At 34.5% G+C, this 14450-nt stretch overlaps 3 protein-coding genes across 8 annotated transcripts in view; 2 read left to right on the forward strand and 1 right to left on the reverse strand.

Annotated features, from left to right (window-relative positions):
* The window catches only part of tweek (transmembrane protein KIAA1109 homolog tweek), a 47151-nt gene extending 43777 nt beyond the window's left edge, over positions 1 to 3374 (forward strand). For all 5 annotated transcript variants that reach the window (XM_089727200.1, XM_089727203.1, XM_089727201.1 and 2 more), the window contains one exon: positions 174 to 3374. In XM_089727200.1, the coding sequence (XP_089583326.1) occupies positions 174 to 360 (187 nt within the window). In that variant the 3' untranslated portion in view covers positions 361 to 3374. The remainder of the gene's footprint in view (positions 1 to 173) is intronic.
* A 211-nt stretch (positions 3375 to 3585) lies between these two features.
* On the reverse strand, positions 3586 to 9317 carry Atg3 (Autophagy-related protein 3). Of its 2 annotated transcripts, XM_089727207.1 has the most exons (8): positions 9061 to 9168; positions 8858 to 9023; positions 8386 to 8574; positions 6875 to 6988; positions 6564 to 6716; positions 6028 to 6189; positions 5657 to 5784; positions 3586 to 5110 (listed from the first exon to the last, which is right to left on the reverse strand). In XM_089727207.1, the coding sequence occupies exons 2-8, from the start codon at positions 8927 to 8929 to the stop codon at positions 4957 to 4959; spliced, it is 972 nt and encodes a 323-aa protein (XP_089583333.1). In that variant the 5' UTR covers positions 8930 to 9023; positions 9061 to 9168; the 3' UTR covers positions 3586 to 4956. The 2 variants fall into 2 exon arrangements, with proteins under 2 accessions (XP_089583333.1, XP_028043904.1); XM_028188103.2 differs by having other exon boundaries at positions 8858 to 9317.
* A 194-nt stretch (positions 9318 to 9511) lies between these two features.
* Fis1 (Mitochondrial fission 1 protein) lies at positions 9512 to 14398 on the forward strand. The gene is made up of 5 exons (XM_028188113.2): positions 9512 to 10010; positions 10096 to 10209; positions 11190 to 11360; positions 12170 to 12303; positions 13001 to 14398. Exons 1-4 carry the CDS (start codon positions 9966 to 9968, stop codon positions 12287 to 12289), a joined length of 450 nt encoding a protein of 149 aa, XP_028043914.1. The 5' UTR covers positions 9512 to 9965; the 3' UTR covers positions 12290 to 12303; positions 13001 to 14398.
* Positions 14399 to 14450: the final 52 nt, after the last annotated feature.

Consider the following 14450-nt stretch of genomic DNA (forward strand, 5'->3'; position numbering starts at 1 on the left):
AATGTGTTTCGGTTTAAAGGGTGGGGCAGCCGTTGTATTGTAGATTGAGACTTGGGACTTATGTCACAAGGTGGGCGGTGGCATTACGTTGTTGACACCAAGGCCATAAGCGTATTCACCCACCGGAGCAATAAAAAATTGAAGTTTCTGAATGATCGAAATCCCTTCAACAGATTACTATCGTGGGCCGGTAAGTCTATAGAGCCGTACGGCGTGGACTACATCCTGCAGAAGCTCGGGTTCAGCCACGCGCGGACCACCATACCCAAGTGGCTGCAGCGGGGCACCCTGGACCCCCTCGACAAGATACTGTCGCTCGTGCTGCTGCGGCTCGTCGCCATCATGCCGCACAAGACTTGAGCCCGTTTCGTTTAACGCCATCTAACGGGCTATTTAGGAGTTAAATGTTAAGTCGACAGTAGCGACATCTGTTAGACGTTTCCTGTAAATGCCCAATCCAAAAGTACATTTTTAGCGAACAAAACAACTTCTTGATCTCAGTTCGACAAGTGCAAGTTGCTTCGTTTGGTTGTAACGCGTCTCGTCTGTCAGCACGGGTTGCGTCACTATGTAGCGGAGGGAGCGAGATAGAGACACATTCTACCTCGCTCCGTCTGTCCACTTTGTTTCAACATTCCCGAAAATTAAATAAATACGATATTATAGTATAACACGAATGATTTAATTAAGAATTATTATTATTATATATAATGTTATTATTTGTATGAAACAGGCCTCAATTTGAGAGTTTCAAAGTGAATTAAAATTAAAATACAGGGTGTAATGCAGACGTTCTCCGACCAAACGATAGGTTTTGTACCCACCACTCACGTACTCGGAAAACTATTCTCGTGCTAAGACGATCTCAATCGTGCTTTATGTGATTTCATGAACCGACAAACCGGTCGGTCGACGCGCCGTCGTGTCTAGCGTTACATTGCGGGCCGTCAATGTACTCTAACACGTGATATTAAGGCTCATTTTCTTTTGATGCGTGCGTGTTAGTAACTAATTGATTCTTAATTAAAACTACACTTATGGCTTATCCTCGCGTTTTTTATCGGTCAGGTTCGTGACGACAAAGGCTGTGAAGAAACGGATCGGAAATCACACAATGATATAGTTGTTGCAAAATACGATCGCTTTTTTTTCCTTTCTAATATGATGGTCTAGAGAAACTATATGACTATATCAGCGTAACCTTAACTAGTAGGTGAGCTCACGGGGTTCAAACCTGACGACGTTGCTAACACTAACTCTAGCAAGAGCCGTGTTTCGCAGAATCTACCACCAGATCGGAAACGCGACCCACTGAGAAGATCCGGCGAGAAACTCAGTGGGCTGTCTGTGGGTTAGTTTACTCGCTGAACCCTTCGTCGCAAGAGACAGGGTCGACGAGAACGATGACCGGTGGACGAGCGTGCGTGGCTTTTATTTCTAGTTGTAATCATAAATACACGTTTTTGTAAGTGCAATGTACCCTCTCACGCCTACATTGACGCGTGTACATATCGGTCAGTCACACAACTAAGGGCGGCTCGCAGTCGCACTTTGCAACAACTATACAATAAAACGCGAGATTAAATCGTAAAAGTAGTTTTTAATTGTGCCTACGAGTCGCGGAACCGATGTGAACGTTCGCATCGGCTGCGGTTTCCTTACACCCTGTATTTGTCTGGCAGCTTTATATTAGTACAAAACATCAACGAAATTGTGTTTTGAACACGAAATATAAATGTAATGTATAAGTTGGTAATTTAATATAATATATTTAATTTTTATTATCAATACTTCCTCACACATGACAATGGATGCTTGATAAGGGCAGGCCAAGTGTGACCGCCCAAGGATGCGTCCATGCATATGCTCCAAGACATTTACCTCCCTTTTCTTATTAGAAAAAGTCAGTCTTGTATTTCACTGTGCCCAGCTATTGCTGTCTCATTAGTTTAATCGTTATAATATTGGCGGTAGGCAGCGGCTTGGCTCTGCCCCTGGCATTGCTGAAGTCCATGGGCGACGGTAACCACTCACCATCAGGTAGGCCGTATGCTCGTCTGCCTACGAAGGCAAATTTTTTTTTTTATCTTAAATTGTCTGTTAGAAAATACAACACTTCTATGTGTGCGCAATACAATAAATTATTTCAGTTGACTACCCGCAATTATATTTAATATTAAAGTATTAAATTCAAATCAATTCTTTGATTATTCTCAAGAGAAATGTGTTGGACATTCTTTATGTAAAATTTTCTGATAAACACCTAAATAAATACTCTATTATATGACAGGTTTCGTTATTTATTGTTTTGTGTTAAAGTAAGAATATAAAAAATTTATGAAAATTTATTATTGTGAAATTATATTGAAATTATTCATATTTTTGTGTTACAATAAATTTGTTAGCTGGGTTAAGAACGTGGTGTAATAAAGGGATGTATCTAGGTTTATTTTTTGTGTTGGACCAAAAATGTATAAAATATTATAGTGCAATTGATGTTCTGTAATGTCGCTGAACTATGTAACTAGTTAGTCCTCGCTTATAGAGCAACCAAAAGCTGATGTTAGATTAATATTTCATTAGGTAGGTTCTACTACATATGCCAATACTATACTACAATACTATACCAATCAAATATACGGTTTTTTTTCACTTTACTTCCTTTCCAAAAAAGACGTTGAATCGTAGCGCTGTCACCAAACCAACAAAAACATTTAAAATTACTAATCTCAGTGTTACGATGACTCTTCGACACAGATGATGTTAGAAACAGCAAACATTAAACTCAATTATCATTACAATACCAAATACCACTATAGGAGTGTCGTTTAAGATTATTGCAGATGTCTATCTAATAAAACAAGAAAGTATTTTTAAAATATACTTATTTCTGCCTAACACTGTAAACTCAATACTCAATAATTATTGAGTTCGTAATGTACTCGTAAAGTTTAGCCGTGTACCGATAAAATAATCTTAAATACTTAAAAAAAATGACGCTCTATACATACTGATTTTAATTATGCATTTCCCGAAATAATGTTTCCCATTAATATTTCCCATTAATATTTCCTAAAACATTTGTATTCAATTAATAGTTTAATAAGAATTCATAAATATTTTAATACTCTAAAAGAATTATGACAATCGCTTAAAAAACATACCTGTATTACCAAAAAAAAAAAAACGAAAATATATCGAAGTTGCCACACTTGCCCGTGTCCGTGTCAAAATAAAATCGATTATTTAATTTTAAGTTGCTACAATGTTGAACTGATTTTGTATGATTAAATTGATATATTTCAATTCGGCTTTATTATCGAGCTGTGGTTTGTACATAATGTATGTGATATGTAATAAATTATTATTAGAAATTGTTTTATATTTTTCGTGATACTGTCTTAAGTTTGCTGGCGCCGTTAGTGATGGATTCATAATGTTGTCGTCAATCAATTAGGAAAAGTTTCTCACTACGACACAAAGATCATTGCCCGAGCCATTCTGACAGCCACGCAGACAGAAATAGACAAACAATAATTTTTTACACGATTGAAGATTAAATAAGTTGATAAAAAAAACACAATACCGTAGCAAAATAACATTTAATTTAAAAAAAATATGTATTTCAAACTTAAAATGATATGCGATTACACTACGAGTTTATAGAACATACATGCGCAATATACAATATCATGGTAATTCCAAACATAACACAAAAAGAGACAATAGAAAAATGAACTTCTATAAAGTATTTGAATTTAAAAACAAATAGTCTAGTACTGTTCCGGTGTAACTTGCACATACAGTGATAAATTCGGACGTCGCAGCCTGTCTAATTCATAACTTGAAAAGTCGTCTAAATGGCGAATCACTTGATTTTGATGGGTGAAAGACAACCCATAAAATCTTTAAGTTAAGAATTGAGTTATAGACCGGAAAGTTTATTCAGAGACAGAAAAAATCCTTATTGCTGAGTTTCTAATAATTTTGCAACAGACAAATACCCTATTTACCAAAAAAAAGGACAATTCAAATTAACACCGCACAGTTTCAGAATATGGCGAATTATAAAAAAAAAGAGTAATAAAATAAATTAAACAAAAAATTACAATTTTAGTATTTACCTACTTAACGTATATAGAATATAACAGAATCCTATTTATTTTACAGTTTTATTACACATTTATAATAACAAAATGTTTAAAACACATTTTTAAATCATATTACATAAAAATAGTTTATAAGTGCATTAGGTAATAAATGCAATCATAAAGCTGCAATGTATTACTGGCTTTTAAATGTGCACTTAATGTTAAAAAAATAACGCGCTGCCAAAATTTTTGTCAGCAACAGCGATATGAGAATGAATTTTTAAAATATAATGCGATTCGTTATACAAAAGACAAGATTGCAAACGATTAAAAAACGCATTATTGAACTTGTCGATTTTAAAGAAAGAACAAAAATAAGACATGTATTTATGAATGAGCTGTAGAGGGTATTTACATATTTACTTATACATACAAATTTCATAACAGATCGATAGAAACACGTAGTATAAAGAAAATGAATGTTTTCCTCGCCCAATTCTTTTAATTCAATTTAGATACTGTTTAATTTGCTGGTAACATTTAAAAGAAACAATAAAACAATTTTTAGAGAATGATGGATTGTGTTTTTGAACAGAGTTACACATTGGACGAGAGAAATATTTATTTCCAACCTTATAACAAAATAAATCAGTAAAGTGTTGTATATTTACAAAACATTGCAGCATGATAAGCCAATATAATATATCATTTTGTGTTTACAAACTTCAGGTGTTCATATTAAAACTAAAAGTCTTACTTAGCGTCTTCAAACATTTAACACCATCGGGACCACAGACAATTGTGCTCTACAAGCGCTGCTATCTTTGTACCGTAAAAAGCTGAACCATAAACAATATGCTTAAAGTTAATTAATCGAGAAATTCTGTGTGAAATCATATTCGATGGTGGGTATAACTGTTTGTACGAACTTCAGGAATACTATGAGGTAGGAGTGGACGCCCATCTCGCCGCCGCTCTCCGTTACCGTCTCTATTATCTTCTTCATGACGTCCGCGTGCCTGGTACGGAAACAATTCTTTAATGATCGGCCCTCGCAGAAAGATAATCCAATTAATATTATAAACTAATTTTTTTTAATAATTACTGAGACCTTAGAACTTATATCTTAAAGGTGAGTGGCGCATTTACGTTGTAGATGTCTATGGGCTCCAGTAACCACTTAACGCCACGTGGGCTGTGAGCTCATCCACCCATCTAAGCAATAAAAAAAAACGCGAAAGTTTGTATGGATGTATGTTTGTTACTTTTTCACGCAAAAACTACCAGATGAATTTTGATGAAACTTTACTACAACACATAGGCAACTATTTATAAAGTTATAGTATACCCAAAATATAACGGTAAGTAGTAAAAAATCTGTCCTTCTATTTGCATAATTTATAATAATTTAAATATTCCCGAAGCGAAGCGAAGGCGGGTTTGCTAGTTTTTCAATATTTGTTCTCTTCAACTGTTCTAGAAACTTTTATATTTAAACTGAAAACGGAAAATAGCTCTTATATTATACTAAACACTAAGAATTCGATAAGTTTGAGCACACATACCTGCAAGGGTGTACGGACGCCATGCTGGGTCCGGAGAGATGAGGGTGAGATTCCATCGTGACAGTCTTTTTAGCGTGATCCTGGGACACATCTTCGTACATCTGCTCCACAGTCAGTAGTGACCGGTTCTAGGAGGAAAACCTCATTTTAAATAAATGTTTATAAGCTCTTTCAAATGATCTTTGACTGTCATCATGTAAACTTAATTTACAAAATGCTAAAAGGAAACAATCAATATCAACCCGGGTGTTATGTCACCAGGTTTTCAAACCACTCAGGAGTTCACATTTCATCAATCACAATGTCACATCCTAGTCAGTTCTTAGTGGAATAACAAATTAAAGTAATGGATAATAATTAAAATCAGTCACCTCATCATATCCGATGAGCCATAGCCTTGGAGTTTGGTAATACTTGTCATAAGTGATGTGTAGGTCGTAAGTTCGAGTCCGGACGATCTCATCACCTTCTCCTTGCTTCTGTTTCTTATCAGCTTTGAGTTTTAGCTCCGTACGCTGGGCTAGATCTGTTGACTGATCATTTATTATTTATATTGTTAAATTTAATATTGCATTACTAATTAGCTGATAGGAGTTTGATAAATTCTTGTTCTTTTATTATACACAGAAAGATCACAACAAAAGCGTAATTGTAATGGTATAACAGGCGAGCGTAAGCCAAACATGAGATACATTTTATTGAGAAAAGTGATTAATTTCCCTATGTTGATTCTGATCTCTTTAACCCTGAATATCATATATGTAAGTGATTGAGAAAAGAGCTTTATGATTTGACATATACATCGAGGGTAATTGCAAAGTAAAATCTTTCACTGGGCTCACTTCTTAGTTAGTCTGACAGTAATGTAAGCACTTGGCGTTTGGCTAGTTTATAAAACAGAGCTTACTGGATCTACTTCATCTAAAAGACCAGATTCTTGGAACTGCTCCATGTCCTCAGCCTCGCCCTCATCATCTTCGTCTTCATCATCATCACCACCGTCGGCAGCTCCATCGTCACTGTCGCCAGTGTCAGCTGCTTCGAGGGTCATCTCACAGACCTATTTATAGTTTTTAATTTACAAAGGATTAAACAGTATTATTGTTTTACTTTCCTACCTGTCAATTGGTTTCAAAGTATGGGCATGCATGTTAAAGATATCTGCAGATAATCAGGTGTGAAATTGGTCTATGTAAATAAGCAATTGAACCTGCTGACCTTTTCCTCGAGTGCAGGGGAGCCTGCATTGTCATAGTGATGAGTATCAACCCAGCCACCATCTGCATCATTTTCATCTTCTATCACTTTCTCTTTATCTTCACAGTATTCAATCTAGAAAGAAATTAAACATTGACCCAATTAACATCCAGTGGGTTGGATGGCCAGTTTGCACTTTACATACATACATAGCTGAATGTTTTCTTTAATATGTGTATTTTTTATTCTAATTTCTAATGTATTTTTTTTATCTTTAAATAAATTCCAAGAAATTGTTCAAATATCAAGTACTATTTTTTTAAATTAATTATGCTACTCATTTTAAGTGATTACCGCTACCATGAAGTACAACCCAACAAGCAGAAAATTCTCTATTATATGATGTCTCTAAATTGCGCCTATTTTTCGTGATAGTATAACAGCAGTATAAAAGAAAATGTTGAGCTTGCACGGATAGGTATTTTGCCACAAAGAAGTGTATATAATAACTTTTAAAACCATAATAAAATCTTAATATGATGAATACTTAAGTGGTTTATATTGAAAATTTGAAGTTTCTAATATAATGATCTTTGTTAGGCAATCTAGGAATTTAGGTGTAAGTGGGAATCATTGAAATCTACTCATGGAAGTCTATAAAATATAAAGAAGCTTGGGAACCTAGACATCTTTAATTATGATCCAAGCTACTGAACTATTAATAATTCTTAAAAAATTATTCTAGAGATTTATTCTAGCTTCTAGTATCTATATTACTAATTAGAGTCAGAATATTTCAAGGCATTTATCATTCAGGATCTGGGTGTCTTGAAAAACAGTATCTTGTTTTGTTAGCAACCTTCAGACAAGTGATAAACAGTAAGTAGAAATTTAAATAAAAGAAACCATAATTCATAACTTGTAGAAAACTATTGTTTGTCACTGTTATTGTAACAGCATACAATTGAAACTGCAAGTTGAGTTAATTTGGTAATTATACTATTTGGTATAGGGTTGTAAGTTTACTAAGTGTCCGGCAAATAGATCATGTGATTATTAATGTTACTAAAAAAAAATACCTTTATAATTTAACAAATTTGAGGTACAATTTAATACAACTTTACTGCCTGTTACAAGCTCAAGTAACCATAATCAAAACTTCTTAGTAAGTGCTTATTCTCAGCTGTGTGGAGACATGCACAGAGAAACTTTCAGCTTATATAAAATAAAAAAGGTCTAGGCATCACAAGATCTTGCTCTAGATTATTACTTTATCCAGATAGTTTTGTGTTTACACATGTGTAAAAGTAAAAAATTATTTTACAAATTGTTAGAAAGACATTAGTCATTAGACAAAGAAATTTGAAATTAAATAAACACAATTCAACACTTCAGTTGTGCTTGACTATGATTACTACAAAAATTTTGAAATAGCTATTGCAAAATGACAACTTCTTGCGGAGGTTGTTGAGTCATAAAAACTGAAGAAACCGTGATATCTATTGTAACTTACAAAAATTGTTTTAGCTTACTTGTTTACATCGTCTGTAGCATGGCACATTTCGAGTTATAAGGAATTGTTTGTCTGCAGGAAGGTAAGGCCTAATCTTAGCTTCCTCTCCCTTTGCCCACTGCCAGGTAGGGCAGTGGTGTACCAGGTGGTCACCAGCAGCCACAAACTCTTCAGGAGTCAGTACACCAGTTTCTTGAAATTTCGATTCCTAGAAATAAGTGAAGTTAATATAAATAAGCCTTTGGTTTGTTTTAAAATTTCTTATAATTGACTTGCAAATGATCCTCAAATCCCCATATTCTGGCATTACCGTTCAAATTGTGAGACACTCACTACAGAATATTACATTTTAAATAAATATGAAGCATAGAAATAAATATTTATTTTTACAGGGTAAATAGGTTATCAATATGTTCGGTCAGTCACCGATTCATATATATAATGAGTAATTTCAATAAGTATGTAATTAATAATGATCGTGATAAACGTACCTTCAACACCGGTGTCAAGTAACCGGCCACGCCAAGGGCAGTTCCCTTTACTGTGTTTATTACACTTTGCATTGTGATGTACCTAATAAGATTAAGGGTTGTTAAAAAAAACTATGAGCTGTCTTTTACACTATTTACTACGTATACCTAGCAATTGCCGGCCAACAAAAGAACTCTCTAATATATTAAGTGTATAATCTATGAAAAGAACTTATCAATTTGACAATTCAATTTGATTTGGTTTAATTCTTTGTTCAAGTGTTTGCTCGTTCGGTGGTTACCGTACCATAGATTTTAAATCTACACTGTCTGTAATTTTAATTCAGTTTAAGACAGTGACACTTTTGCTGCAGGGATCTCGAACATTGTACCTATGCGTGTGTAGCCTGTGGCATTCGTATCGTTAGGTTTTCACTCGTGTCATGCGGCCCGTACACACGTTAACTCATCCAATCCTATTTCTGCAGGATAACCGTCGGAGCATCCTGGTATGTGAGGAATGTAGGTCTTCACGACGATCTAAATTTAGTACCGATTTGTAAATATTTTAAGGAAACGTCAGAAGGTCAGAGCGTTATTCAACAAAACGGCGCCACACGCAAATTCTATTATCGGTAGTAGATTATGCGAAGCTTACTCTGGTAGGACTAGTGGTAGCAAATTCTTTCAGGTCGAGTTTGTGAGCTTACCTAGCCGTCGGGAATAGCTTTTTAAGCTACCAGCGAATAAATAGAGAAAGAAAACCATTAGCTTGAGAAATTGTAGCGAGATATGACTTTAGTCTTTTCTAGAGGATAAAGACTTTTAATCCCTTTGGCTTTGTTACTAGGTCTTTTTTACTAAGCAAATGTACTTTCTAAGTTTTTCAGTAAATTATTTCGAAAAATACTGTGTGGTATGATGTTTTTGCCTTTCTTATCCTGGAAAAACTTAAGTGCCACTGAATTATCATGAACGATGTCAAAATTGTCAAACAATCCATAATTCCATTTATTCTGCATTGCAAATCTACCAATTTCTCGTAATAAACCTTACACGGTACACCTATTTTCCTTTTTGTAAACGTTAAATATCTAATCGAAGTTATCTTATATAGTAAGCGGCTATAATGGAAGACGTATTAGACGAGATTGTTTCATCGGAAGATTTGCAAGTAACGATTAAAACTTTGTTGTTGATAGTGACTCACAAATAAATTTACAATTGTTCATAAATCTTTGTTTGTTTTTTTTTTGTAGAAATTCGAGAGGGTCTTTCATGAACAATTGCACCAAGGGAACGTTTCCCACAAAGCCCAGTTTGAATACGCATGGTGTTTAGTACGCAGCAAGTATCCAACAGATATACGAAAGGTAAATTTATTTCAAGTATAAAAACTGACGTCAATTTTACAGATCTCATTACAGTGGTATGTCAGAATATTATGCATATCATCTATTCTATACTTGACTTGTTTTTGCCAAATTTGCTAAACAAAGCCATATTTATATCTTTAAACATTAAGATATTTAAATATTGAATACAAATATACTTAATATAGAATACTGGCACTGAATATCACTATATTAGAAGAAACAATGGTTGTTTCTGATATTTTTAAACCATTCGTTTCATTTCCTGTAACTTAAGTGTTTTTATTATTTTGAATGTGTATTCCAGTGGACACATGAGATTGATAATGAAAATAAATTGAACTCATCATGGCTTAAAGGATGAGTCTGCAGTGTACATGTTTCAAGGGATGTTACAATTTTAGTGTTAAAATCTCATAGGCATGTGCAAGTTTTTTAAGGACTGACTTCCAAGACAAAGAAATTATATTACATATTTAAATAAAAACCAATTATTATTCCACAACTTGCTTAATAACTACCGGTAACAGGGAATACTGTGTATAATTAATGTCCACACTGGTAGTCAACATTATTTTGTCTATTACTGCCACATAATAGTCATGTTTTCTGGTTTGAAAGGTGAGACAACCCTTACACAATATAATCGAGACTTATCTTAAACTCAGGATGGCAAAATTTACATTATGATATTTATTTACTGGTCTGTGCATAGTTGGAATAGCCCCTTGGGCTACCAATGATTAGGGAAAATGTTTAAGAAAACGATTACCTCCTTTCGGACTTTCGGTTAATAAGATATGATAATAAAATCAATTTAAATCAATCATTAAGTTTTTTATTGTTTTGTCTTAAGTTTTAATCTTTGAAGCATCAAGTAAAAGCAGAAAAGAATGTATAATTTACTTGACAGCTGGAACTACAAAGCACGCTTAAACATTTCAAGTCTTCAGAAGTTCTAAGATGAGTATACTTTACAGGGAATCTTACTTCTTAAAGAATTGTTCAACTCTCATCCTGAAGGGAAACGTGACTACCTTTTCTACCTTGCCATTGGTAATGCCAGAATAAAGGAGTACAATAAGGCTTTGCATTATGTGAAATCATTCCTCGAGATTGAACCCGCTAACCAGCAAGTATTGGCATTAGAGGTAAGATCAGCTATAATAACATAAGTTCGAATGGCAGAATAGTAGAGTAGATACATGAGAAATCTTACATTTGAAGATAAATAATGACATTAGTCAGTTTGGCAATAAGTCTGAAGATATGAGTATGTATGTGTTTTTTTTTGGGCTGTCGGCTGAACTTCATATGAGATTTTGGTAGGGCCAAACGAGTCCTCTAGCATATTTCACCCCTCGTTTGATCTCCGCCTGGAGTCAGACCCAGTCAGAATAGGGAGGTACTCGTGGTGAACAATACAAGAATGGCGGGCCACCCTTAGGACGTCTGACCGAAAGGTTGCCGAGGCAACAGCCGACAACTTTACGTTGGCCCCGCTCAGAGCCGCTGATGACACGGAATATCCTGTTGGACCAGAACTGGCCTACTGGGTTGGGAGGGGATACACCAACAACCATAAATACTGTCCCACAGCAGTTCTGTAGAACTGTTGTCTTAAAGCAAAATATATCACAGTAAATAATATATAATCGTATATAAGCCCTTAATACTGGTTCAAGAAATAGTGGGTAGTGAACCTTTTTTGACAAAGAAAAAAAATTGAAAAAGAAATTTGGTAAAAGTTAATGTAGTAAATTTCTCTCCAGCTATGCATTAAGCCCTCACTTCAAGCTTCTACTATTTAGGTATGTTTAGTTATCCTAAGTGCTCATCTGGCGGTCCACTCACTACTCATCATTCCATTAACCATAGTTATTAAATGCTACTTGTTCATAACCAATCAGCAATAAAAAAAAACTATTAAATTTTGAAAAAAATATTTTATTCATTCTAGCGTCAAATCAATAAACGTATGGAAAAAGAAGGTTTAATTGGAATGGCGGTGGCAGGAGGAGCTGTCCTTGCCCTTGGAGGGCTCGTGGGACTTGGAATCGCACTTGCTTCAAAGAAATAGCATTTAGCCTTGCTGTGAGTAGTTTGGACAACTTAAATGTGTGAGAGTAAATATTGCCTATTAAAAATTTAAGGTTGAGACTTTAATAATATTTAATCGGTGAGCTTATCTCTTTATTTATTTAACACTAGCGACCCGCCCTCGCTTCGCTTCGGAAACATTAAAACACACATGAAACAAAAAAAAAAAAAAAAAATAATAAAAAAAAGTAGCCTTTGTTCATCAGGGACAATGTCGGCTTCTAATGGAAAAAGAATTTTTCAAATCGGTCCAGTAGTTTCGGAGCCTATTCGAAACAAACAAACAAACAAATCTTTCCTCTTTATAATATTAGTATAGAAAATCATATCTAATGTTCTAGGTACAATTAATCAAATTATTTATTTGTACTAAACACAAATTCTACATTCAACGCTATTGGAATTTTTGGCAACTTTTTGGTATTTCTGTAAATGGGCATCCAAGTTCACAGCACATATTGTATTCTGTGGTTCCCAGAGACACCACAACATAAATACTGCCACTCACTGTGACATGTGGTTAAAGTTTCAATTGTATACAACACTAGACCATGTGTCTGACCCTTGCCTACTTTGCCTAGTGTATTCACTGCTTTAGGCAGCTAGAATGTTGTGTATCTCCAGCTATGACGACCCATGTAATTGTAATGTTGTGATAATTTTTATTTAAATCGATTTATATTCTTTACAGAATGAATGCTGCTCTAGGTGTTCATTATCTCTTTAAGAGGAAGCAAATCAAAGAGGACTAAAACTTCAAATGAATTTAATTAGAAATCATCCTATATCTTGCTGTGCACTGTATGTTAATTTGTTTTTGTTTATTAAATTAATAAAATAATAAACATCTAAAAATGCTTCTAGTTTGATAGTTCAGGTATCTGAAGAGTGTTGAGTTTATAGTTCGAATGAAATATGTGATATTATTTTTTCTAGACTTAGGTACAATGTAATTAGTAATGTTATAAGCAACAAAACGATTCCATTAGAATAAATTTATATTTTTTTGTTTTGGTTCCATCGTTTCCATATTTTGCCACACTCAATAATCAATTGTGACGATTTGATCGATAAAAATGGTCTTTCGCCACCTTCGTTGATGAAATACAAAAAATAATTATGTTAATACTTCACTGGTGGTAGGACCTCTTGTGAGTCCGCGCGGGGAGGTACCACCACCCTGCCTATTTCTGCCGTGAAGCAGTAATGCGTTTCGGTTTGAAGGGTGGGGCAGCCGTTGTAACTGTAGTGAGATCTTAGAACTTATATCTCAAGGTGGGTGGTGGGTGCATTTACTTTGTAGATGTCTATCGGCTCCAGTAACCACTTAACACCAGGTGGGCTGTGAGCTCGTTCATCCATCTAAGCAATAAAAAAAAACCATTTTAAAATTTAGTAGATACGGACCTGGATTTTCCGTGAAACAGGAGTCTGGTTTAAAATTTCACCAATGTGAAACAATTTGATCGTACGAAAATAATTTAATTTGAAAATGTGCACAGTTTTAAAGAAATCCGCAACTTGTAGACATCAGTGTGCTTAGTGCGAGTTTTTTTCTCGATAGCGTAAAAGCCAACTCAAATTTGTATGCAGTTGGATCAGCGCCCCTAGCGGCAAACGTAGGCAAACTTTCCAACTCCATACAAATGTGTTAACTTTTACGCTATCGAGAACGTTAAAAAACTCGCACTAAGCACACAGTTTATTGACTATGGTGATATTTGATAGGCGGATGTCATTAGCGTTCCTGTTCTTATTTTGAACGTAACTGTCAGCATAGATTACAAGTTCTGCTGTCAGCATTAGTAAATGAAATAAAACTTGCCAGATTTATTAATACAGACAAATTGTAGTGTAGGCAGTTAAATTTTCAGTATTTAATTTTATTCTTGAGGTGTCCAGCATGTTATTTGTTCATGATTACAATGGCGTACAAGGCTATATGTCATCTTTCTAAAACCGATAGTTTCCTTGTGCAGTTTTAGAGATTTAATTACTTAAATTATAATGATAAAAAATATATTATTATGCATTTTGTTTGCTAACACATGAAATAAACTGTTATTTGCTGGTGTGTCGATATTAATAATTTCCACATTTTTTTCTGTATCCGTTTTCATACCTTGACTGAAAAATAATGT

The sequence above is a fragment of the Bombyx mandarina genome, chromosome 04 (assembly GCF_030267445.1).
Source record: "Bombyx mandarina strain Sakado chromosome 04, ASM3026744v2".
NCBI classification, from domain to species: Eukaryota; Metazoa; Arthropoda; class Insecta; order Lepidoptera; family Bombycidae; genus Bombyx; species Bombyx mandarina.